This window comes from Callorhinchus milii, unplaced genomic scaffold, assembly GCF_018977255.1.
Source record: "Callorhinchus milii isolate IMCB2004 unplaced genomic scaffold, IMCB_Cmil_1.0 Scaffold13, whole genome shotgun sequence".
NCBI lineage: Eukaryota > Metazoa > Chordata > Chondrichthyes > Chimaeriformes > Callorhinchidae > Callorhinchus > Callorhinchus milii.
In genome coordinates, this window is record NW_024704754.1 from 10,456,300 (window position 1) to 10,483,082 (window position 26,783).

Genomic DNA, 26,783 nt, shown 5'->3' on the forward strand with positions numbered 1-26,783 from the left:
GTGTAGTAATTGTGTATTTGTAGGTGAATTTAAAAAATCATCTGTTTTTTAAAAAAATTGCCTTGGCTTGCGTTGGATTAATCAGTTGAATGAGGATGAACATTTAAGAAAAAATTGTTTCCCTTGTTACTGATTTGCCGTTGAAATTTTATGCTATTTTTCATCATTTTAGAAATCAGGAGATGATCCTGGCCGGGTACTTCACATGACTGAATTGCCAAAAGGAAAATGCAAAGTGAGAGATATCCTCAAACTGGCTCAGCCATTTGGAATCATTACCAAGTACTTACTTTTAAACACAAAGAGTGAGGTAAAGAAGAGAAATTTTATCTTTTTTGAAAATTACTTGTTGAAGGAGTTGCTAAGGTTTTCATTTTACAGCACAGGCAGATTGATTTGTTATGCTGGCTGACTTTCAAATTTACCAACTGCATTGCATGCGAGTTGAATTTTGACAGATTTTAGATGAGTTGTGATAAGTAGAAATAAGGTTGCTTGGAGCTAGAGAAGGGATCACTGTGTCAAAAGGTGAGAGAATCAGAGAATATTACCGCACAGAAGGAGGCCATTCCGCCCACCGTGCCTGTGCCTGCTCTTTCCCCATATCCTTGCAAAATTTTCCTTTTCAAGTACCTATCTAATTCCCTGCCAATGGAAACAGTTTCTCCCTATCTACTCTATCAAAACAGCTCATAATTTTAAGCACCTTTAATAAATCTCCCCTTAACCTTCTCTGCTCTAAGGAGAACAATCCCAGTTTATCTAATCTCGCCACATAACTAAAGTTTCTCATCCCTGGTACGATTCTGGTAAATCTCCTCTGCACCCTCTCCAAGGCCTTGATATCCTTCCTAAAGTGTGGTGCCCAGAATTGAACACAATGCTCCAGCTGGGGCCTAACCAGTGACTTATAAAGGGATAGCAGAACTTCCTTGCTTTTGTATCTATGCCTCTGTTTATAAAGCCAAGGATCCTATTTGCTTTTTTAACAACTCTTATCAACCTGTCCTGCCACCTTCAAAGACCTGTGTATGTGAACCCCAGGTCTCTGCTACTGTACACCTTTTAAAACTGACCCACCTGCCAATGGAAAGAGTTTCTCCCTATCTACTCCCATCAAAACCATTTAGTATATATTACCTTTCCTTATTCTTCCTCCCAGAATGCATCACCTCACACTTTTCTGCATTAAACTTCATCCACCATGTGTCTGCCCATTTCACCAGTCTGTCTATGTCCTAGTTCAGTCTGCTACCATATTCCTCACTGTTTACTATGTTCCCAAGTTTTGCGTCATCTGCAAACTTTAAAGTTTTGTTCTGTATAGCTAAGTCCAAGTTATTTATGTATATCAAAAAGAGCAGTAGACCTAATACCGACCCTGGGGGACACCACTGTATATTTCCCTCCAGTCTGAAAAACAACCATTCACCACTACCCTCTGCTTTCTGTCTCTCAGCCAATTTTGTATCCATGCTGCCACTGTCCCTTTTTTCCCACGGGCTTCAATTTTGCTAACTAGTCTATTAATTGGCACCTTATCAAGCGCCTTCTGAAAGTCCATATACGTTACATCAACTGCACTACCTTCATCAATCGTCTCTGTTATATCATCAAAGAACTCAATTAAATTTGTCAGACACAATTTGCCTTTAACAAATACGTGTTGACTGTCATTAATTAACTTATGTTTTTCTAAGTGAAAATTAATTTTGTCCTGGATTATGATCTCTAGAAATTTCTCTACCACCGACGTTAGGCTGACTGGCCTGCAGTTATCAGGTTTATCCCTCTCCCCATTTTTGACAGCGGTGTAACATTTGCAATCCTCCAGTGCTCAGGCACTATTCCCAAATCCTAGGAGGGTTGAAAGATTGTGGCCAAAGCCTCCACTATTTCCACCCTAACTTCCTTCAGCAACCTAGGATGCATCCCATCTGGACTGAGTGACTTTTCTACTTTGAGCACTGCCGACCTTTTAAGTATCTCCTCTCTTCTATTTTTATCCTATCCAATTTTTCTACCTGCTCCTCCATTACTGTGACATTGGCAGCATCCTCTTTTGTGAAGACAGGTGTAAAGTCATTATTCTATACCTCAGCTATGCACTCTGCCTCCATATGAATTTTTCTTTTTCGTCCCTAATTGACCCTACCTTCCTTTGGCCATCCTTTTACTCTATGTGTTTATAGAAGACTTTAGTGTTCCCTTTCATGTTACCTGCTAATCTTTTCTCACGATAATAATAATAATCCTTGCATTTGATATAGTACTTTATCACGTCTTCAAGACTCTCTTCGCCTCTCTTATTTCCTTTTTCAGTTCTCCTCTGCACTCCGCTTAATTCTCTAATGTATTTTGAACCTGACATTTATCATAAGCCTCTTTTTTCTGTTTCATTTTATTCCCAATTTCTTTAGTCATCCAAGGAGCTCGAGCTTTGGATGCTCTACTTTTCTCCCTCATGGGAATGTGTTTGGTCTGTACCCTAACAATCTCCTCCCACACTGATTGTCCAGCACTTCGGGACGTCCACCCGACGTGAAAGGCGCTACACAAATGTTACTGTTTAACCCATCAATCTTTGTTTCAAATCCACTTGGGCCAGATCCATTTTTTCAACTTACTGAAATTAGCCCTTTTCCAGTTGAATCATAGAATTATCCAGCACCGAAGGAGGCCATTCAGCCTATCATGGCTATGCTGGCTCTTTGAAAGAGCTGTCCAAATTAATCCCAATCGCCTGCTCTGTCCCCATAGCTCTGCATATTTGTCTTCCCCAAATATGTATCAACTTCTCTCTTGAAAGTTGTTATCAAGTTGGCTTCCACCACCCTTTAAGGCAATGCATTCCAGATCCGCTGTATGAAAACATTTCTCCTCACCTCCCCACTTGTTCTTTTGGAACTGAACACAGTACTCTAGCTGAGGCCTAACCAGTGTTTTATAAAGGTTCATCATAACCTCCTTACTTTTGTATTCTATGCTCCTATTTGTAAAGCCTTGTATTCTGTATGCTTTTTTAACTGCTTTATCTGCCTCTCCTGCCACCTTCAAGGATTTGCTTATGGGAACCCCCAGGTTTCTCTGTTCCTTCTCCCACTCTAAGATTGTACCATCATCTTATATTGCCTCTCCCCATTCTTCCTCTCAAAATGCATCACTTCGCATTTCTCCACATTAAACTTCATCTGCCACGTGTCGGCCCATGTTACCAATCTTTCTATGTCCTCTTGCAGTCTGCTACTATCCTCCTCACTGTTTGCTACTTTTCCTAGCTTTGCATCATCTGCAAACTTGGAAATTGTACTCCCTATACCCAAGTCCAGGTCATTTATACAGGTTAAAAAGAGCAGTGGTCCTAATACTGACTCCTGGGAGACACCACTGCACACTTCCCTCCAGCCAGAGAAACAACTGCTCTACAATCAAAGTTGAGTATCTTCACCTTTGATTGTTCCCTCTCCCTTTCCAGAACTACTCTAAACCTAATGATATGATCGTTGTTATTCAGATGCTCTCCCACTGAAACCTGCTCCACTTGCCCCACTTAATTCCCCATGACAAGATCCAGCACTAATTTCTTCCTTTTTGGGAAGAAACTTGAACTGTAATTTGAGTTTCAGTTTCTCTCTCTGAGTTTTTTTCACGTTGAATGGAGTGGGGAGGGGTGAGAGTATACTCTTATCATTATTAACATTGAATGAACCTGTTAGTTGCACACTTTTGCTGATGTAATTCAGTTTGAATGCTTTTAACAGTTCCAGCACATGATTTGGATATTTGAAGCAAGTATATCTTCTATATAATGGTATGCTTATTGATTCAAAATGTTTTTTCCCCCCCAAAAAAATCTAGGGATTTGTAGAAATGGCCACAAGTGACCAAGCACAGACAGCAGTGTCGTTTTACAGTATGAAACCAGCCATCCTTTATGGCAAAAGGGTACGAGTGGATATGTCTCAAAAATACAAGGAGATTGATCTGAAGGTAACTAAAAGGAAAGCATTCATTTAAGAGAATTTCAAGTCTTCAACCTACAGAGTGCTACTGATATTCAGTGCGTTTTCCCATTTGTTAACATGTACTGATTTTAACAGTCTTTCAGCTTGTTAAAGAGTTGTTATCCAAGCCTGCAAACTGAGCCAATCACTTCACCAATTTGTTGGAAGAGTGATGAGAAAATTATGTTTTGGGTAGAAATCCCACATAGATTGAGATTTACTCTATATTTTCTTAGCATTTCAAAGCATCAGCATTTAAAAATTCTTAAATATCTCCTTAATCTTCAAACTGGTTTTCTGTAAATTTTCTTAAGCACAATAGCAAGCTGGGTTCAAAGACAAAATTCAATTCAACAGTTTGCAATTTTTTATGCTAATAAAATAGAGTAAATATAGACCCACTTGGAGTTTATTCGCCTTCGTGTTTGTAGCTGAATTCCATAAAACCATTTTGCTAATTATTAGAGCTGATTGTGAAGGCAGTATTTACAATTTTGCAGTTGTTTTCAAGTGCAAATACTTTGTGCATAAATTATCTGAGACATGTAATGAAGTGCCCAAAATAGAACTAGGTATGGGGTCTGATGTTGAATGTATATTAAATATGAATTGGTTAATGCTTTAGAGTTTCTTCCTATTATGCTGCAGTTTTCAAATATAAGCAGTAAATATAATGGGCATAAACACATAAACTCCCCAACCCACAACGGTGGCCATCCCCTGGACCTCGTTATCACTCACAACCTTGACATCTCTGACCTGTCAACCTCAGACCATTTCCTCATTTCCCTCCACCATCTTTTTATGATCTTGGAAAAAGCTTCCACCCGAGTCCCTCACAAACGCCCTGTCCTCTCTTCCTCAGATCTCTTCTCCCTCTGGACTTCCACATGCAGCGTCCTGATGCAGCCATCAAGCTGCTGAACAATCACCTCTCTGTAATCTTCAATTCCCTCTGTGCCCCTGAAATCCAGGTCTAGCTCCAAATCTATCTGCTTCCCCTGGTATAACAGTCACCTCCACTCCCTCAAAACTAAAACCCGGACTCTGGAGCGCAGATGGCACAAATCTGGCCTCACAATCCACTGCCAGCTGTGGCTCAAGGATCTCCACAACTCCCGCCTCTCACTCTCACAGGCCTAGATTGCCTTTTACTCCAAAACCATTTTGGATGCCAAATATAACCCAACCGCACTGTTCTGCACCATCCATCACCTCCTCCACGCATTGCCTCCATCCTCACTTCTAACGCCAAGAGTGAAGAGTTCCTAGACATCTTTGTGTCAAAGATCAAAAATATCTGCTTGGCAGCATCCTCCTCCCCCACGTCATCTTGCGCACCCCACAGACCGTTTACACCAACCCCTCGTTCCACCATGGCCCCTACCACTTCCCCCTCCCTACACTCATTTGCCCCGATTACTTCAACTTCCCTCTCAACCACCATCTCCCAGATGAAGCCCACCAGCTGCTGCCTCAACCCCTTCTTCACCCAGCTGCTAGTCACCCAACTCCCCCCCCCCCCCCCCCCCTCCTCGCTGCTGCCCTACACAGTCAACCAGTTGCTCTCCTCGGGTTCCGTTCCTCTCCCCCTTAAAACAACAACAACAAAATTACATTTGTATAGCCCCTTTCATGTCAGGAGGATGTCCCAAGGCGCTGGACAATCAGTGTTTCGGACCCGAGCTGTGGGTCAGGATCGTGGAGGGCAGATGGGAAAGGAGGATAACTGAAGCTATGGTCGAAGAGGAGGGTCTTTAGACGGGTGTTGAAAACCGCTGTCATCACTCCCCACCTTAAAAATCCTGCCCTTGACCCTTCCAACCTCACAAGTTACTGTCGCATTTCCAACCTGCCCTTCCTTGTCAAAGCACTGGAATGAGTTGTCGCTAACCAGCTTTGCTCTCACCTCTCCATCCAGTCTGGTTTCCGCCTTGCCCATAGCTCAGAGATGGGACTTGTCACGGTCATAAACGACGTCCTCTCTCTCTGTGACCAGGGCTCCCTCTGCCTCCTTGTTCTCCTGAACAGTCGACTATACCATCCTCATCCACCGCCTCACCTTCCCTCATCCACCTCAGTGGGACTGCACTAGCCTGGTTTGAGTCCTACCTAACAAACCGCCTTCACTTTACCTCATCAAATGGTTTCTCCTTCTACCCCTGCTGGTCACTTGTGGTGTACTCCAGGGCCCCCTCTTCTTCCTCATCTATAAGCTCCCTCTTGGAGATGTCATCCGCAGACATGAGGTAAACATTCGCATGTGTGCAGATGATACACAAATCTACTTCTCCAGCTGCACATCCACCAATGTTTATCGGCTTGTGTGGCGGACATCAGGGCCTGGATGAGCGAGTACTTCCTACAACTCAATGTTGACAAGAAGAAGCCATACTCATTGGCTCCCATCAAAGTATTCTATCCTGCATCTCTGATCCCTTCAACCTGCCCGGCCTATCCCTCAAACTCACCGAACTGGTGCGCAATCTCGGCGTCAGGTTCGAACTACAGCTGTCCTTCCTAACCAGGACCGCCTTCCTCCACCTCCGCTACATTGCCTGCCTCTGACCGTACCTTACCCCAGGCGCAGCTGAAACACTCATCCATGCTTTACTCACCTCCCGACTCAACTTTTCAAACGTCCTCTTTGCAGGTCTCCCCAGCTCCGCCATGCACAGGATCCAGCTGATCAAAAACCCCGCTGCTAGCATACTCACCTGCACTAACCTCCGTACCCCCATCACACCAGTTCTAGTTATAGCCAAAGGGATCGATTTCAAGATCCTCACACTTGTTTTCAAATCCCTTCATGGCCTGGCACATCCCTACCACTCTGACCTGCTTACCCACAACCCGCTATCTCCACTCGACTGGCTCCAGTCTTCTGCATGTCCCTCGTGTCCTCCATTCCACCATTGGTGGACTTGTATCTGGTTGTCTTAAGGAGTTGTGAACCTTAATATTAAAAAATCTGTACGTGGGAAACAATCTATGGGGAAGGTTCAGCAGTTAATCGGAAACTTGCTCTAATTTTTGTTGTACTTTGCATCTCCTCAGAAACAAAAACAAGATCGGTCAGGTGGCCGGGTAGCACTCTTCCAGAACCTGCCTCCTTCTGGTTATTCTGATGCTGATGTTGTGAAAATGGGAGCTGGATTTGGAAAAGTTCTCAATTACATAATCATGCGGCTTCGGAACCAGGTATTGTTATGGAAGAATTTTTATTCAATTTGAAAAGGAGAAAAAACTACAAATGTCTGTCTTACAATGTATGAATTTAGTATTGTGCTGGCAACTTATCCTGAGGGTAGAAATAAAGTGCAAATTTTTTTTGCTCTGAGGTACAATACAAATCACATTTTATAAAGGGCTTTTCACATCGAGAGGTCGCCCAATAGCACTTGATGATCAGTAGCCTTATTTTGGGTTATAAAAGTAACATTCCTGTTCTCGTTTCACCTTGAATATGGTGTATATGTAACAAAAGTAATTAAGTTCACAAAAAAAACATTCAGGTACTGCTCCTTGTGAAGAACATTTAACTTGGCTCGCATGGACACCAAAAGTAGCTGGTAGAGACGTATGCCAGTGGGAAGCAAAATTTGAAAAATAATTGCACCTACGACATTTAAAGCAAAAAAAAATTGTGCCATCATTGAATTTTCCTTGATTATTGTCAATGTTACAACTGTCAGGCATTCCTCGAAATGGAGTCAAAGAAAGCTCTGATGGACATGGTTAAACACTACAAAAAAACACCTTTGATATTCCGAGGTAGGAAAGTGACTGTGGATGCATCTCAGAAATACAAGACACTTGTATTAAAGGTATGTACAAATCTGCTAATATTGTCTCATATTGTGATCAAATGTTTGAATGATATTTATCCTAATCATTCGTATGATTGAAATAGAATAGTAGATAATAAGAAAATGTTTGTGTAGTCATGTCATGAAGATCTTTCTTACAATAGAAAAATGTTTGTACCATTCTTGTATCCTAAAAAGGAAGGAAAGTCCAGGTGATATTTTTTGTTCAATGTGGTCCACCGTTCTTGAAGTAGTATTTGTAAGAAACCTGAATGCATTGAGACATTCTCCTGCTGGGTTATACTGACAGTGAGCATCTTGATGCTTCCTGGTGTGACTCAAATAGGAAGCATGACTTAAAGCAGGCAAATGAGCCAAAATTGAGTAGATGAGAAAAATGGATTATAGCCAGGGATGTAATAATCATTGCAGGAAGCAAAGTGTCCCTTGGAATATTTAATTGTTACACTGAACTTTATCCATGTCATTTCAATTATCACTTTTTTTTTTTCAGAAACCAAGCATAAAAGTTCAAGAGCTGTTGAAAGAACAGGATGATCTAGACAACAGGTGGATGTTGTATTTTTTATGCTTGTCTAACGTGAAGGAAGATCTATGTAATGCCTTGTTGTAAAACTATTTTGTGTCCCAGCTTTACCCTCATTAAAGTTATGTGTAAGACTTGGCAACATTTTTTTGAAAAGGGCCATTTTCAAACCACGTGGTACTCCATAGCAAGAGTTAATTTATTAATTGAACTTTGGTTGGTACTTTCCTTACAACCTTGTCTTGCTGGAAGTGGAACTAAATGCATGGTGGCATTCACAATCTTAAGTGAAGTGTGTATTCTCTAAGGATAAGTGGATAAGGTTTGGTGTGTCTGCCTGGTGTGTTGGTCGCATTTTCGCCTCTTGAGTCAGAAAGTTATGAATTCAAGTTCTAAGTCGGGACTTTGAGCACACATTCTAGGCTAATACTCCAGTGTAGTGCTGGGGAAGTGCCCCATTGTTGGAGGTGTTGACCTTTGGATGAGACTGTAAACCGAGGTTCCCATCTGCCTGTTCAAATGGACATTAAAAAGATCCCATGGTTCTGTTCGAAAAGAGAAAGGAGTACTGGCCAACAATCCCCCAGATAAAATAGGTTATTCACCTATAACAATAGGCATTGTTATAAGTAAATTAGCTTCCATTTTTGCCTACAAAATACACAGTGAACAATATACAGATATATTCACATTATATTCTGTGAAGTGCTTTGAGGCACCCTCCTGAAATGAAAGGGGTTGTACCAAATGGAAGTATTATTATTATAAGAATAAAATAAACTAGCTTCTCAGCAATGAAAATAAATGTACAGCAACCAAAACAATATGTTGTCATTTATTTATTGCACACTCAATTTTCTATTTTACCTTTTCAGGAAGAGACGACGATCCCGCAGCCCTAGTTCTAAGAAAAAGCCAGTCGGCAAGCCCAAGACTTGTCCAAAGGCTGATGGTGAAAAGGCAGAGCAGAAAACATCTGAAGATTCACCTTCAAATGAGCTTGACAAAACTGAAGGAGAGAATGAAACAGAAGAGAAATGTGAGGAGAAAGAGGAAACTACAGAAGAGGAAGCTGTTGCAGTCATCGAAAGTGATGCAGAGCTTGTTGAAGATCTAGTTGAAGGCCTGGAAAGTGGTGAATCTGAGAATGACGAGGCTATCTGTGAAACGGTGCAGAAGGAGGAGGAGCCGGATATAGTGGGAACTGACACAGTCTCTAAAGAATCAACAACTAAGATTGATGTGGCATCACGTGTGGAAAGCACAATGGAAACGTCTCAGAAGGTGAAAGAAAGGGATGTTTTTCAAAAATTGTGTTTATGTCCATTTCCTCCAACCTTGACTGACAAAACTTGGTTTGTACTGCAGATTTCAGTTTTTGGTTAATTTGCTTATGATTCTGTGCAATGTGATTTTAGAAGAATCGCCAAAGTTTTCAGGATTTAATTTGTCTTGTAAGGGATGTAATGGAGGTTCTGCAAGATTTATTCAGCATTTGCATAGAATTACATAGAATCTATACCACTAAAACAGGCCATTATGCCCAGCTAGGCTGAAATGTGTTTAAACTGCACCTGAGCTTCCACCCATCCTAATCTTTCCTGCCTTCCTTCCTCATTCATACGTTCATTCAGAGTGTTTTTTTAGTGAGGAATAGCTTTTCTTTTCTATAAAATGAAAATATCTGATTTTATTACAAAAAAGCAGGTACAGAATATTCAAAGTAGTACAAGACACCAAGAAGCAACATCCCAGGTAATTATAAATGGCTTCTTGAATTTTTGGCTGTTTGTGGAAGTGTTAAAAAAAATAACAACCTTGAGATACTTTGGAATACAGAAATTTGTCACTGAGTATCTGTGGACTGTAAGAGTGATGTATTACACTTCCATTAAAGTGGTTTTTGAGTTTCAATTCCAGCTTCAGCTAACATTCGATCTTCATGTATCTGATCAGTTCAATGTGTATGGGGAAACTGTCTAGGAGAACATACCTTTCTTATAAGAGTTTAGACATGTGCCAAAAACACATCACATCTATTGCTGCTCTTATCATTGCTGAGGCACTTTTAATTGACTTTTTAAGCAAGGTGCAGTTGCTCAAATTTATTTTCCACATACAAAGCACATAGCCATTTGTGTTAACTTGTGCATTAATTTGAAATACTTAAAATGTAAGATATAATAAAGTATTAATCATTGTGTGGGTAATATGTATTGTATATCACAGCCTTTATATCATGAGAATAAGGAGGTCATGAATAATATTAGGATACAGGACTCACTTACATTGTTGGCTAAACAATAACCCAATACCTCAATTATTTTAGAGCAGTAATAGTCAGCCTTGTTTGTCAAAGCTATGAATTGGCACATCCGTTTGAATTGTGTCCAATTCAATATACATGTACTTGAATCTTGAGAAATAGAGCTTTAAAATTTCAGTTTGGTTCCCTGTAGGAGTCGAAAGAGGAATGTTTCCCAGAGAACATTGATGAATTTGTTACTGTCGATGAGGTCGGTGATGTAGAAGCTGGGATTTTAGAGCTGGAAGATCTGATGTCTGGTGGAGACTATAGCAAAGTGGCAAATGATGAGGCTGATACAACTGTGGATAGCGAGAAACCAGAGGCTGGTGAGCAAAAAGATGAAGCCAGTGAGCAGAAAGATGAAGATGTGGACAAGCCTAAAAGAAAACGTGGTCGAAAGAAGGGAAAGGCTGTAAAAGCCAAAAAAGTGGAGCAAACAGATAAAGTTAAAGACGATGTTGAAGAAACTGACATAGAACCTGCCGTGAATGAAAAGATTGAAGTAAAAGTGGATTGTGATGAAAAGAGTGACATTAAGGAAGTGCTTGTCTCAGCTTGCACAGAACCAGAAGCCAAGCGTGCCCGGTCTCGATCTCCTACTCCAGAAGAATATAGACTTGGCCCATATCAGCTCAACAACCCTATAGGTAAAGGGTGAATGTTCATTTGTCACCATAGAAAGCAGAATTGTATTACATGCTTATTCTATGCTTCTACCCCATTGAGGTTTATTCAGTTTCAAATGTTATACATTTATTCATGGTTTTAGAGCATGTGTTGTATAATTTGTTTTGCTGCAGTTATTTAAATAGATCCTGTTATTGTTCGTGCCACACATTATTATTTTAGCATTATAGCATAGTTGTTTATCTCCCGATTTAGTGCAGTTTTGGAGCAGTTTATAGCAGTTTTTGAGGGGAGTTATAATTTCCTTTTTCAGAATGTATATAGTAAAGTCAGTCAATGATGCATCTATTTACAACAAATGACAAGACTCTCCAGTGGGGGAGTGAGGAGGGCAGGCACCAGTTATTTGCAGTTGGAAGCTTGAATGATTGAGGAGTGCCCTTTTGGGACAAGGTTATTCCAAGCATCCTCACATTAATCTTATCCTATGTTCTCTGTTCAGAGAATTGTGATATGCTATTGAGTATATGTCTTTTGAAATTATGGATCTATGTGGTGCTTAATCAAAATATTGTTGAAGAAATTAGAATCTTTAATTTTCTCCCTCCATGAAGATGTTTAACTTAATGTTGTGACTAAACAATGCTACCTGTAGGTTAAGTTCCACTTTATTCATTACCTACACTTTAGTTGCATTGTTGTTGCTAAATTTGGTTGTACTTTTATATTATGTTAATTATTTGTTGCAGGACTTGATTATATAGTTCCAAAGACCGGGTATTACTGCACATTGTGCTGTCTCTTCTATACGAAGGAGGAAGTGGCCAAGAAAACCCATTGCAGCAGCCTGGCTCATTACCAGAAGCTGAAGGTGAGCTTCTCGTGTGTTTGGAACTCAGAGCCCCTCGGACTCGCTCCCTCCTTCCCTAGTTTAAGGCATATACCATATCTCTTTGACCGTGGTTTGGATGAAATGAAAAAATGCACATGTTATTATTCCCCTGTACAAAAAGGGGCAGAAAGATAAACCTGGAAAATACAGGCCAGTCAGCCAGTCAGTAATAGGGAAACTTCTAAAGACTATAATCTGGGACAAAATAAATTTTCACTTAGAAAAATACGGGTTAATAAAGGACAGCCAACATGGATTTGTTAAAGGCAAATTGTGTCTAACCAACCTGATAGTTTTTTGATGAAGTAACGGAGAGGGTTGGTGAAGGTAATGCAGTTGATGTAGTTTATATGGATTTTCAAAAGACTTTTGATAAAGTGCCACGTAAGAGACTTGAAAGCAAAATAGAAGCTCACGGTATTAAGGGACAGTGGCAGCATGGACACAGAACTGGCTGGGAGACAGAAAGCAGAGAGTGGTGGTGAACTGTTGTTTTTCTGACCAGAGAGAAGTGTACAGTGGTGTCCCCCAGGGATCAGTATTGGGACCACTGCTGTTTTTGATATATAAATGACCTGGACTTGGGTATAGGGAGTACAATCTCCAAGTTTGCAAATGATACTAAGCTACAAATAGTAAACAGTGAGGAGGATAGTAGCAGACTGCAAATGGACAAAGACATTCTGGTAAAATGGGAAGACACGTGGCTTTAACATAGATAAATGCAAAATGATGCTTTTTGGGAGGAAGAATGAGGAGAGGCAATATAAGCTGATGGTAGAATCCTAAAGGGGGTGAAGGAACAGAGAGACCTGGGGGTTCATATAAGCCAATATGTGAAGGTGGCAGGACAGGCAGATAAAGCTGTTAAAAAAAACCATACGGGATACTAGGCTTTATAAATAGGGGCATAGAATACAAAAGTCAGGAAGTTATGATGAACCTTTATAAAACACTGGTTAGGCCTCAGCTAGAGACTGTTTGGTTCTGGGAACCACACTTTAGGAAAGATATTAAGGCTTTGGAGAGGATGCAAATGAGATTTACCAGGATGGTACCAGGAATGAGGGACTTCAGTTATCGGGAGAGGCTAGAGAAGTGAGGATTATTCTGCTTGGAGCAGAGGAGGTTAAGAGGAGACTTAATAGAATTTTTCAAAATTATGAGGAGATTCGATGGGATGAACAAGGAGAAACTATTTCCACTGGCGGGTGGGTCGGTAACCTGAGGACACCGATTTAAAATAGTTCTTAAAAGAAACAGAAGGGAGGTGAGAAGAAATTTTTTTACACAGCGAGTTGTTTGGATCTGGAATGCATTGCCTGAAAGGGTGGTGGAAGCTGATTCGATAATAACTTTTAAGAGAGAAGTAGATAGATATTTGGGGAGGACAAGTTTGCAGGGCTATGGGGAGAGAGCGGGGGAGTGGGGTTGAATTGGATAGCTCTTTTCAAAGAGCCAGCACAGACACGATGGGCCGAATGGCCTCCTTGTGTGCTGTATAATACTTTGATTCTATGATCATTCTTTCCTCCTGCCCCTCCCCGAGTGCCCATTGTTTATTATGGAATTCTTTCTCCTACTCCACTAAATTAAATGTGGTGCATAGTAGAGTAGGAGAAAGAATTCTATTCTAAGAATGGGAATTACATTTTTGACATATCTAATTTGATCAGTTAAGAAATCTGTTTTAAATGAGAAATCAACATACTTTCCGTTTGATACTTTTCTGGCCTGAATTAAAATATTTACAGTTCACAATTGTGTTAAAAATATGCTGCACCCTTTTGTTCTAGTCATCATGGTAATTGCCACAATAACTTTATTTTAAAAGAAAATCTTGGACAAGCAAGCTGAGGAATATCGGAAGGTTAAAGTAGAAGAAGACGGAAAAGGACAGACTGAAGAACAAAGCGAGCAATGAACATTTCAACATTGCCAAAGAGCAGCTTTCAAAAATCAGTAACTAACTAGCTGGTCATTCTTATTATTAGCTCATGTCTTTAGTTTTCATTTTCCTTTAATGTTGTTTTATAGGGATGTCTTAACATTGCAGCTTACAGACACATACATAGAAGCCCAGGAATTGTCACATTTCCTTTTCCGATAATTGTTGAATAGCAGAAAGTGTATTGGACCAAGATGGTTAAGTAATAATGCAATGAAGATTGACAGCCTCCTGCATTATTGGAAATAGCAATATAACTCAACTCAAATAAAATTGTGAGAAGACATCTTTTGGTCCAGAACCTTTTTTTGAAAAAAGTATCATCAGCACTACTGTAGGGCTACTTTATTGAAAGCAGAGCTGTGCCGGTCAATTATTTTGGTCAAAGTAGTATTGAAAGATTATGTAAATATTAATATTCATTGATAATCTAAAGTAGTAAAGTATATTTCAGGTAATGATACAAATGCTTGCTGTCAGTTGATTAGTAAAGACTAAAAAAAGAGTTTTACCATTTGTTTCTTTTTGTTCAATGTTTAAATTTGTTGTATGGGTTAACTGAAAATGGATACCATCACTAAAAGCTTTGTTTTAAAAAAAGCCAGTGTGAGTCACGGGATGGGAAACATCCATTTTACTTGTGCTTTGTTTTAATAGCACTTCAGTTATGCTTCAGTAAATGGATGTATGACAATGTCCAGCTCACCATTTGGCTCTATTTCTCTCCCACTCCCAAAAATAGAAATGAGCAAAATGTACTTCCAAAAAAATAGTTTCCCTCTCTTCAACTTACAACTGTCTGAGATGCAACTGGTGAAAGTTCAACTTTTTATCATCATGAGTGGTGACTGTTAATGTCTTAATCTAAAGGGACATGCTAGCCCTGGGGGAGATAATCAGAGATGTGGCAAGATGTGGTGATAGGTCAAGATTTAGTTTTTAAAAATTCCTCTGCAGAATCACCAACATTTTAATTAAAACTGCAAAGTTAGAGGTTTTCATTCGTAATTTAGTAAAAATGTTTTTCATCATTAAACAAAAAAATTGTATAACGACCAGCTGAGTATTCACAGAATTTACTTCTTGAGTAATATGTTAAGTTATCATCTTTATATATTTTTATTCTTCTTTATGATCCGGCCTAAAGTAGTCAATATCAATACTACATTGTACAATTTCATGAACTGATTCAGAGCTTTTAACTGACCGTGTAGAGTATTCACCATTCTAATATAAACCGTTTTTGTAAAATACAGTTTCACACACTTCTATTGAAATCCAGTGTGCGAAAATTTCCAATAAGACCTCTGACTTAATCTGTAATGTTATAGAGTCAGTCTTGTGTTGTGTAAGCGGTTGTATGCATCCTTTTGGTCCATCCCAGTTTACTGTAAATAATTTTAGTAGACCATATTTGTGTTTTTGATAACTATGACAAAGGATTAATATTGGACTGGGATGTATTGGCATATTGTGCTCATGTTAGTCCTGTTACTGGAAATGTGAGTTTAATTTGTTGAATGCCTCTTTTGCTTTTGCAGATAACAGCAATTTTATGTTTTTTGGGGTAGTATGTTTTAATGTTGGAACCTCTTTTAGATGTGGTGACCTGCAGTGTGGGCGAAGTATTTTGGATAGTAGCCTTTTACGTGTGACCTACTGGGAGTTGTGCTTATTGGCAAGTGTATCCTGCATGAGTGTGGAGTAACAGATGCTTCCAGAGAATTGTTTGCTAATGAAGGTATCAAGAATGCAGCCTATGAAGCCAAGTGTGTTTGCCAACCAATTTGTGTGAAGCACTGCAGCTTTAATCAAGAGGGAGTAAAGTGTGGAAACTGCTGTTCATCTATCCTGTTTTAGTTTCAGTAGAAATAAAAGTAGTTTTGTAACCCTTTTTGTTCAAATAAAGCTCCACGTTTCAGATTATTTACGTGTTGTACCTGCATTGGAATCTTTGTTATATCTATTGTCTTTAACGAAAAGGCAAAAGATAAAGAGTTAAGCATAATTTATAGACTGGGGAGACAATAATAATCCTTAATCAAATAATTAGATATACCGCCTTCCCATGTCAGGAGACTATCTTGAAGCACTTCACAGGATTTACTGTAAAGTGGAGTGACTATTGTGTGAGCAAACTCGGCAATCAATTTGTGCACAGCAACATCCCACAAACACCCAAAAAGTGAATGAGCAATTTTATTCAAGACACCAGGAAAAACTCCTCTTTCTGAATTGTGCCATGGAATCTAACCTCCACCTGAACAGCACATAGAACTTTGGTTTAATGCCTCAATCGAAGGATGGTAACTCCCAACAATATAATGCATCCTCATCAGTAATAATTTTTGTATTCAATATAGTGTTTATGTCGTTGAGACTTCTCAAAGGTCTTCACAGAATATATTGTAAAGTGGATTGACTGTACTTTACATGTGCAACTGCATTGGATTGTTGTCCCTGCAGGCTACCAACGGTATTTTTCTGTGGATTTTGTAGTTCTGATTGGTTCCAACTTGACAGACCTGCCATATTTCTGGTTGGTTACAGAAATGTTTGTTTTCTTAAAACCTTGTGCAATGGAAACAGATGTTTGTTGTAATGTGGTGGTTGGGATGGGCCATGAGAGCTGGTTTGATTTAGGAGCACAGCCAGCTTACATCCCGTAATAAAAAAGGCAAACTTCTCGGTCACCAGATCACATCTAACATAATTATTTATTTACGGTTGTTGAAACATCTTGAAATGCTTCACAGCAATAATAATAATCCTTGCATTTGATGTAGTGCCTTATCACGTCTTTGAGACATCTCAAATCGCTTCACAGATTATACTATAAAGTGAAAACTATAAAAGTGCACTGAATGTGTATTTGTAGGTGAAGCCACATCCTGGCAGCGCCGACGTTGAAAACATGGTGCGGGGGGTCTCACACTGTCATCCCCACTGACTGAGGCTGAGGACCTGCTCTTACCTCACACCGTACGGCTCTGTGTCACTGCACCCCAATGCTGCTGGTAGGCCGCGCAGTGCAGTGTGGGAGTCCTGGCAGCCGATGGCGTGGTGTGTCATGGGACGCCTTTGCTGCGCAAGGTAAGAAAGCCGAGTGACGGTGGACGAGGAACTGGATGTGTTTTATGGCGAATGTCACGGTTAGAATATTACATTCCCAGAGCGACAACGGATCAGGGCATAGTTTCTGTCAGGAGACAGTGTCAGAGTGGCGGTTAAGGGACTTTTATCCGAGCGTGGCGCTGTCGCCATTTTGTACTGAAGGTATATCTGAAGAGATGCGGCGTGAGCCTGGCAGCCAGGGACACACCAACCGCTTCACAGGAATTCATCATTTAAATCAGCCATATGTATGTTTTCCCCATTTTGCTCATGAACATAAAGTGATCGTTAGGGGCAGGAACAAGAGCACGGTACAGCTGTTCACAACATCTTTTCCCTCATTTCAATATAATAATAATAATCCTTGCATTTCCAATAGCGCTTTTCACGTCTTCTGGACATCCCAAAGCGCTTCACAGAACACACTGTAAAGTGAATTGACTGTATATTTGTGGGCAAACGCTGCAGCCAATTGCGCACAGCAATTGGTTTTGGAGGGATTATTATTAGGCTCTGTGTGGAGTAAGGAAACTTGCCCAAGGTTTCGCCCTGTCTGGAATTGAACTCGAGTCTCGCTTGCAAAGCAAGTGCTCTAACCACTGAGCTACAGGACTCCATATGTATAGAGTGTCCACAAAGTCCTGTTATCTTCTCTACAGTGCACTGACCCAACAATTGAAACGTGGAAAAATCATGATAATTGTATTTGGAAATACTTAATTGTATTCAGAACAAGCGTTTATCTATTTAGATGTCCAGAAGATCGGTGCGAGGGCCATCATTTTTATGCTGGGTAATCAAGTAAATAAAATATAATAATAATAATCCTTGCATTTGATTCATAAATTCATAGAATGTTATGGCACAGAAGGAGGCCATTCGGCCCATCGAGTCTGTGCCGGCTCTTTCACAGAGCAAGTCACTTTCACTAACCCTAATCACCAGCTTTCTCCCCATAATCCTGCAAACCCGTCTTCCCCAGATACCTCTCCAGTTCTCTCTTAAAAGCTGTTATCGAATCGGACTTCACTGCCCTTTCGGGCAGATCATTCCAAATTTGATAAAACTCGCTGAGTGAAAACATTTCTTCTAACCTCCCCTCTGCTTCTTTTGGTAGATATCTTAAGACTGTGACCACGAGTCACAGACACACCTACCAGCGGAAACAGCTTTTTCCTATCTCGCCTGTCGAAACCTTTCATGATCTTGAAGACCTCTATCAGGTCCCCGAGTAACCTCTGCTCTAATGGGAAAAGTCCTAACTTCTCCAGCCTGTCCTCATAGCTAAGGTTCCCCATTCCTGGTATCATTCTCGTGAATCTCCTCTGTACCCTTTCCAGTGCCTTAATGTCCTTTCTGAAGTAAGGTGCCCAGAACTGGACGCAGTACTCCAGCTGAGGCCTAACCAGTGTTTTGTACAGATTAAGCATAACCTCCCTACTCTTATACTCTATGTCCCTACTAATAAAGCTCAGTACACCAAATGCCTTTTTTACTGCCTTATCTACCTGCCCCGCTACCTTTAATGATTCGCTTACTTGAACACCCAGATCTCTCTGTACGTTCACCCCCCTTAAGATTGAGCTACCAAGTCTATATTGCCTCCTATCATTTTTCCTACCTAAGTGTATCACCTCACACTTATCCACATTGAAATCCATCTGCCACATGTCAGCCCATTCCACCATTCTGTGTATGTCTGCTTGCAGTTGGTTACAGTCCTCCTCACTATTTACTACCCTACCTAACTTTGTATCATCTGCAAACTTGGAAATAGTGCTCTCTATGCCCAAGTCCAGATCATTAATATATATTAGAAAGAGCAGTGGTCCCAATACCGATCCCTGGGGGACACCGCTGCACACCTCCTTCCATTTCGAGAAACACCCATTAACCACCACCCTCTGCTTTCTGTCACTCAGCCAGTTCCTAATCCAAACTGCCACTGTCCCCTTAATACCGTGGGCCTCTAATTTTTGTATTAATCTCTTATGCGGTACTGTGTCAAAAGCCTTTTTGAAATCCATGTAAATAACGTCCACCGCATTTCCCTCATCAACCCTCGCAGTCACCTCTTCAAAAAATTCTATTAGATTTGTTAGGCAAGATTTGCCTTTAACAAATCCATGTTGGCTGTCTCTAATTACCTCATGTTCCTTTAAGTAGAGATTTATTCTGTCCCGGATTATAGTCTCCAGTAGTTTTCCTATTACCGAAGTTAGGCTGACTGGCCTGTAATTTCCGGGTTTGTCTTTCTGCCCCTTTTTGTAGAGTGGGGTAACATTAGCCACTCTCCAGTCTCTTGGCACCACTCCTGTGTCCAATGAAGATTGAAATATAATGGCCAAAGCCTCTGCTATTTGAACCCGTATCTCCCACAGCAACCTTGGGTGAAACCCATCTGGTCCTGGTGACTTATCAATTTTGAGCCCAGTCAATCTTTTCAGAACTTCCTCTCTGTCTATAGTAATCTGATCTATGTCCTCTACCCTCTCATCCAATACTGCGGCATTTGGGGCATCCATTTCCGTTGTGAATGACAGATGCAAAGTACTCGTTCAGTACATCAGCCACGCCCTCTGCCTCCACAACAAGATTGCCGTCATTGTCTTTGATTGGCCCCACTCTACCTTTAACTAACCTTTTTTCCTTTATTGCGCTTTTCACGTCTTCTCAATGTCTCAAACCCCTTTCCAGAATATGCCATAAAGTGAATTGACCGTATAATTTGTGGGCGAAATGCGGCAGCCAATTGCGCACAGCAGTGTCTCATAAACAGTCGTGGATTGAAAATGACCAATTTATTATTGTTTTTGGTTTTGGAGGGATTATTATTAGGCTCTGTGTGGAGTAAGGAAACTTGCCCAAGGTTTCTCACTGCCTAGAATTGAACCCAGGTCTCTCGCTTGCAAGGCGAGTGCTCTAACCACTGAGCTACAGGACTCCCAAGCATTGAAAAATTCAGTACTCATGCTTTGTTGGACTATTTTCTAATCGGATCCAAAATGTATTAGGTCAGTAAAGTATGCTTGGATAACTGAATTTCTTTAATTTTCAGTTTGGCAAGATTGTCGGAGAAATTGAATCCCTGGAGTTTTTTTGGATCAAGTTAACTTGAGTTTCTGCAACTGACTGGTCCTTACTATGTATGAAAGATTTCTGCTTGATGTAGTCACTACATTCTACTAATACGTCAAGCTTTGGCACAAGCCCTAGTAATAATGTTTCTACTAAAAAGGTTCACTTTCATGATACTTGTATTGAAATTTCTGCGTCAGACCAACATCCTAATACAAAAACAGAAGTTGTTGGAAACACTCAGCAGGTCAGGCAGCATCAATGGAGAAAGGAAAGTGAGTCAACGTTTCAGGTCCATGACCCTTTGTCTCCTAATGCCCTTAGTGCCTATAAAAGTTTGAGCTCAAAGCCACACTTTACTGACCTAATACATATAACTGAGATTGCACATCAAAAGCAACAGTCATCAAATGTTCCCAAATCATTTGATTCAAAAGGAATCAGTAACATTTTAGGTACTTTTGGCCTTTCACCCAGGGATCTGGATGAATTGAGCTTTTATCCTGTGGAAAAACTTATGCTTGAACACTTCCCAAAAATTCTTAAACAGATTAAAAGAAGACATAAAGAAAGAAAAACCATGAAACACAGCAAATCCTCCCACAATCACTGCGAGAATGTACAGAAACAAAGTAATATTGAAACCATTGGTTAGTTATGCCGACCATGATTCGTCGTCAGAATCGAGCCCCTTATATGACCAGAAGGATGACGAACAGAAAAGTGATGATTTTACGCTAGGATCCTCATACTACTTTAGTGATTTTGATCATGAAACGGCAGAAAAAGAAGCATCTCCACCTCAGAGTAAACAAAAAGTTCCAGTTGTACAAAATATAAAGGATCTTTTTGGTTTCTTGCCAGCAGGATTCCCCCACATTTGCTGATTATGTTGCAGAGTAATACATTTTCAAAAGGCGAGTGTCTATCAAACTTCTAATTATTCTTCTGAGTTATGGCAACATCCAAATTAATTACCTGTGGGCATTTCTGGGGCCTAAATGATTTTGTTCATTCCATTTTCACTTAACTGCATAATTTTCCCTTTGTTACATACTGTTTGATTTTCTCTCTTCTCAGTTGAATATGATATAATTTTTAAAAGGTAAAATTGCACCAGTTGTTTCCACAATTTTGGTGTGGGGTGTTGAGAAGAGTCAAGTTCATTGATTCTAACGGAGTGTTGTTACCAAATCATCACGTCCTCTGTCTCAATATGCTATTGATTACAATCATTTATTTTACTCTTTGGGAAAATGCACATTTACAATTGTATAATTTATATTATTAAAGCTTTTTTTTCATATTGTGCAGAATTGGAGTGAACATTTGATTGATCCACTGCACAAGTTACATTGCCTGCTACTTCAAAGAGTGTATGTTATTTAATAATAATCCTATTACAACAACAACAACAAGATTCCATTTATAAAGCGCCTATTATATTGGAATTGGATTTCCTTGCTTGAACCAGTGTATTTATTTCAATTTTATTAATGTGGGTGGGAATGGGTAGAATGTTTTATGTTGTGAAAGCAGATATTCATTTTTAATATTTCCATTATATAAAATTACCACAAGTGATTGATTATTATGCAAATATACAGAAGGACTGAATAGAATGCAATATGAATTGTACTTTGAGTAATGGCTGTAAATTATATTTACAATACAAATATTGTATTGACATACAAGATCAGGGACGATATTACAGTAAAACTCGCATAAGTCTGATCTGTATCAATCGTATGATCACCTAAATCATACGTATATTGGTGGATCGCTTTTCTAGGGGTAATAAATCCTTCCAAAAATAATAATAAATTTGTCACTCAATCCACGACTGTTTGTGGGACACTACTGTGCGCAATTGGCTGCCGTGTTTTGCCCACAAAATATAGCCAATCCTACAGCATATTCTGTGAAGCGCTTTGAAACTTCTGGAAGACGTGATAAGGTGCTATATCAAATGCAAGGATTATTATTATAAGTTGCTGTTGTTTGGAAGGAAAAGTCCATGGTTAGTCGCTACATTAGGATGTTACAACACAGAATCATGACATTTGACCCATCATATGGTACTACATATATTTGTAGCCCTGTTATAACGTGCTTTACGATAGCAGGTTTGAATAATAATAATAATCCTTGCACTTGATCTAATGCTTTTTACGTCTTCTAGACGATTCAAAGTGCTTCATGGAATATACTGTAACACTAGGAAACACTAGATAGAACCAAATAAATCCTTGTAAAAATACTTCATCATGCAAGGATTGTGCACTTACACTTGAGTTGGAAAAGCATCTGGGTTCCATTCTGGGTATCTGGAAATGAATACAATACAGATTATAATAATAATAATCCTTGCATTTGATATAGCGCCTTATCACATCTTTGAGCCATCTCAAAGTGCTTCACAGAATATATTGTAAAGTGAATTACTGTATATTTGTCCTCAAAACATGGCAGCTACTTGCGTACAGCAGTGTCCCACAAATAGTCGTGGATTGAATATGACAAGGTTGAGGTAGTGTCCCTGACATTTTCTTACCTGAAAATTGAAAATTTGGACGTTGAACTTGAAATGTCAGTTGGAATTGCTTTTGTCAGACTGCAAATGTGCCGTCACCCTTCTCAGTGCAGCAATGCTGAAAGTCTCACTTGGGCACCGACGAAGCGAGTGGCGGTCTGTGTGACCAGTGACATCTCCAGTCATGTGACATTGATTGTGCTTCAGGCTGCAGTTTAGGATTATTCAGATCCCAAATACGATTCCTTCTGTGGGATCCCAGTGACTTGGAAGTGCATTATTTTCCAATGTAACATGACCTATGTCATGTGAGCCTCCTGACGTGAAAGAGGTCACGCAGTTAGCCACTACGCCCCAAAACTGGAACACTCTCTCTCAATCCCTCCCTTTTGCTCCCTCTCTCCCCTTTTTCAAGTCCCGCTTCAAAACCTTCCTTTTCAACTGTGCTTATGGTCACCTCCCCCACCCCGGATCGGAGTCAGGCTCCAACACTGTTAAGCGCTCTGAGACACTACCGTACATGGAGGGCGCGATATAAGTGCAAGTTGTTGTTGTATAGTAGAAAGACAATTAAATCAGCACAAATTTGGACAGGCCCCAGTGTGGCAATGCATCCATGCCACAAATAGATAAGGAGATATGCACATAGTTTGTACTGTGGATTTGTGGTGTTTACTGTATCTCAAAAAAGGACCATGTCTACATTACACAGCCAAAATGACTTTACACGGCAGCCAAGATTGGAGGATGAAATGCTGGTTCTGTGTATTAAGGAATAAGATGAAATGCTGTGGGTTGTGATCACCTTCCCACTGCTCAGTTTCCATTTTGAACACTGCTGGTTGAAGACAATGAGTTGCAAATGCACCTTCTTGTAGCAGAGACCTAAATCCAGGCAGAGAAAATTAGGTTCAAATGCAAATTTTATATTTTGCGGGTATAATATCTATTTTGGCCAGATGCAACCACAGCTGAAATTTTCTGTGAGATGATGTTTTCATGATTTTGAAAAGAGGAGTTTCTCTGTGTGGTCTGGACAACAGTGCTCCAGATTAATTGGTCATTAACCTTAATGTTATAATTGAAAAAGATTAATTGATGTGCTTCTTAATGATGGTACATTTTGTGATGACCAGGTCTACCTGGAAATGGAGCCCAAGGCTGCTGTGGACATGATTGAACACTATGAGAAGAATCCTTTAAAAATGAGTGCTAGAAGAATGATCGTAGAGATGTATTCCAAACACGTGACATTGGAGTTAAAAGTTAGTGAGGCTAAGTTTTCTCTTGTATAGATTTCCTGACTTTCAGTCAATGACCTTTCAGTCATTGTTAATCATTCTTACAGAAACCAAGTACAAGGATTAAAGAGATGTTGAAAAAAGCAAACCGAGCAGAACGCAGGTAAATATAAGACTTATATGATTTTTCACCCACAAAATAAACCTATTACATACATTTTTTAAAACATAGGGTTTTAATCATCCACAATTTTGGGTTCTTCTGACTGACTGAATGTAATTAATTTTCTTTTTAGAATAACAAATCATTACTGTTTCCGCCATCCAAAAGTTCTGCAGGCCGGGTGTGGATTCCCACTAGACTCAGCACTGAGCAGCTGTCTGAGCACCAGAATTGGTTGCTGAAAAGGTTGTCAGTAGATGGGCAGGACTGAAAAAGAGTGCCCATTGGTTGGGTTAGACAGGTGGTTGCTGAATAGAGGTGGTTGCTTTAACAGGTTTGACTGTATCTGATGAACTTACTGTTTGATCTCAATGACTAGAAATGAATGTGTGAACATGTTCCTGTTGCCATTCTTTCCATCTTCCAGTACTTCCTCTTCTATTTAAAAAAATTAGCAGATTGCATCGATACTGCACCAGATGTACCATTATTATTGACATTTTTCTTTCCTAGAGCACTGATAATGAATCTGGACAAGTAGTTCATGTGAGTGAATTACCACAAACCAACTGTACGAATGATGAACTAATCAAGTTGGCTGAACCCTTTGGGATTACTGATGTCTTGCTGATCAAAGCAATGTGTGAGGTAAGCACGAACACTGACTAATAATCTGTGTTTTGTTTGTTTTATCAAAGCTCATTGGAATGTGTAATCATCCTGGTGCAGGATTGTTGCTTGTCAGCCTCCCCAACTCCTCCCTCCACAGGCTGCAGATCATCCAGAACTCTGTAGCCGTGTCCTCTCCCGCACCAGGTTCCATAACCCTGTCACCCCCATCCTTACCCGACTCCACTGGCTTCCCATCACAGAGGATATAGTTCAAAATCTTGGTCCTCACCTTCAAAGCCCTCCATTGACTTGCTCCCCCCTACTGCTGCGACCTCCTAACCGCCTATCAACCTGCTTGCTGTATACTTCCATTGGAAGAAGCCTCTGCTTGGATTCCTTTATAAGGAATCCCATTAGGAATTCCCACATTTCCCACCTCAAAATGTTCTATATCAGGCAAGCAGACAGACATCAGTCTTTGAATTGCAGTCTTGGTTGAACTCAACCCGAACCCAAACCTGTCCTCACTCAACATCCAAGCAGATGTTCCAGCAGGAATCTCTCGATTGTGAGGTGACCATTTATTTTCTCTCCTCCCTAACCCAAGAAACCTGAGGCCATTCAGTTAACTGAATCAGTTAACTCAGTTCATTCATAATTTTAAAGGTGTATGCAGCCAAGAGCTGCTTTTTCTCACTGTTGGTTTAGACTCTAACAAGGTTAAGAAAAGCACAAGCAAAACCAGATTGGAGATGCAGAACTTTGTAACAGTTGTGCAAAGTGCCTTGAGTCAGAAAGAATGAAGTTGTCAAGTAAACAGCAGGGCAGTAGTGAAACTTGCACTCTGTGTATTATGTTTTTATGAAAAAGTATTGCTGGTATTAATAACTTATTACATTTTAATTTATTAGTTTCCTGAATGCGAGCCAACTGTCGGTCTTGCCCCTCCTTTTGCAGTACGAGAGCAAGAACAATTTGGTGTCTCTCAGAAAAATACCACCGAATTACAGCGAGACCTTTTATCATCAATGAGTACCTTAAATATAGACGAATTTAGGGAGAGTCATGCAGCAAAGCTATTCAGCTGGGTCAAAATCCCACTGGAGGGCAATGTTCCTACAGTATATCAGAAATGGGATCCTCAAACATATGAAGGAAAACAACTTGAATGCTACAGATTGTTACCATATGCTTTAAAAACTTCAATGATCGAACAACATGAAAGGCAATTACGAAACGCAACAGGGCATCCTAGTGCTGATGTGTTAGAAACACCAAATATTGATGATGCATTTATTCAACTCCTAGTTCAGAAGAAAGTTACTCGTTCAGGTGAGGATTTGGATAACACATTGGGTGAGCCAGAAAAAATGTGTAAAATCCAGTCAAAAATAGCAGAATCTGTAAGTCAACTTATGCTTGCCATACACAATTATGAATTGGATGAGTTATCATGAGGTTTAAATACCTTCAAAACAGAACAATTGAAAGAGAGACTGCAGTCAACAGTACTTACATACCATCAATCAGTTGTATTAGCTGGACAAATTCAGTGCAATCTTCGTTCAAAAAATCTGTTGAAATTTTTCAAATTTAGCAAGATGCACCAATTGCCAAAATTAGAAGTACATCCAAATATGGTAACATCAGATCTTCATGGTGCTGAAATTGTAGATACTTGATCAAGACAAGTAAAGTTGTGGAGGCTGTCCCCAACACCCCAGCAACGAAAATTGCATCAACTTTGAAAGGATTCCACAAACCGGGAAGAGGCTTTCTGGCTAGCAGCTTTTGAGCGAGAGGCTACCCAGCAAGAAGTTATTCAGGGAGAGATTATCCAGGGAGAGGTTTTCCAAGGAGAGGATTCTTAGGAAGAGGGAGAGGATTCCAAGGCAGAGGATTCCGAG

At 40.1% G+C, this 26,783-nt stretch overlaps 1 protein-coding gene across 3 annotated transcripts in view; it reads left to right on the forward strand.

The window, feature by feature from the left end:
• The window catches only part of LOC103177265 (matrin-3), a 44,589-nt gene extending 28,528 nt beyond the window's left edge, over nt 1-16,061 (forward strand). The window contains exons 7-16 of one of the 3 annotated variants that reach the window (XM_007891350.2): nt 173-310; nt 3,859-3,990; nt 7,062-7,205; nt 7,700-7,831; nt 8,328-8,383; nt 9,236-9,644; nt 10,065-10,115; nt 10,820-11,315; nt 12,045-12,166; nt 14,022-16,061. In XM_007891350.2, the coding sequence (XP_007889541.1) occupies nt 173-310; nt 3,859-3,990; nt 7,062-7,205; nt 7,700-7,831; nt 8,328-8,383; nt 9,236-9,644; nt 10,065-10,115; nt 10,820-11,315; nt 12,045-12,166; nt 14,022-14,111 (1,770 nt within the window). In that variant the 3' untranslated portion in view covers nt 14,112-16,061. The remainder of the gene's footprint in view (nt 1-172; nt 311-3,858; nt 3,991-7,061; nt 7,206-7,699; nt 7,832-8,327; nt 8,384-9,235; nt 9,645-10,064; nt 10,116-10,819; nt 11,316-12,044; nt 12,167-14,021) is intronic. The other 2 variants (XM_007891351.2, XM_007891352.2) reach the window with 2 other exon arrangements.
• The last annotated feature ends 10,722 nt before the right edge of the window (nt 16,062-26,783 follow it).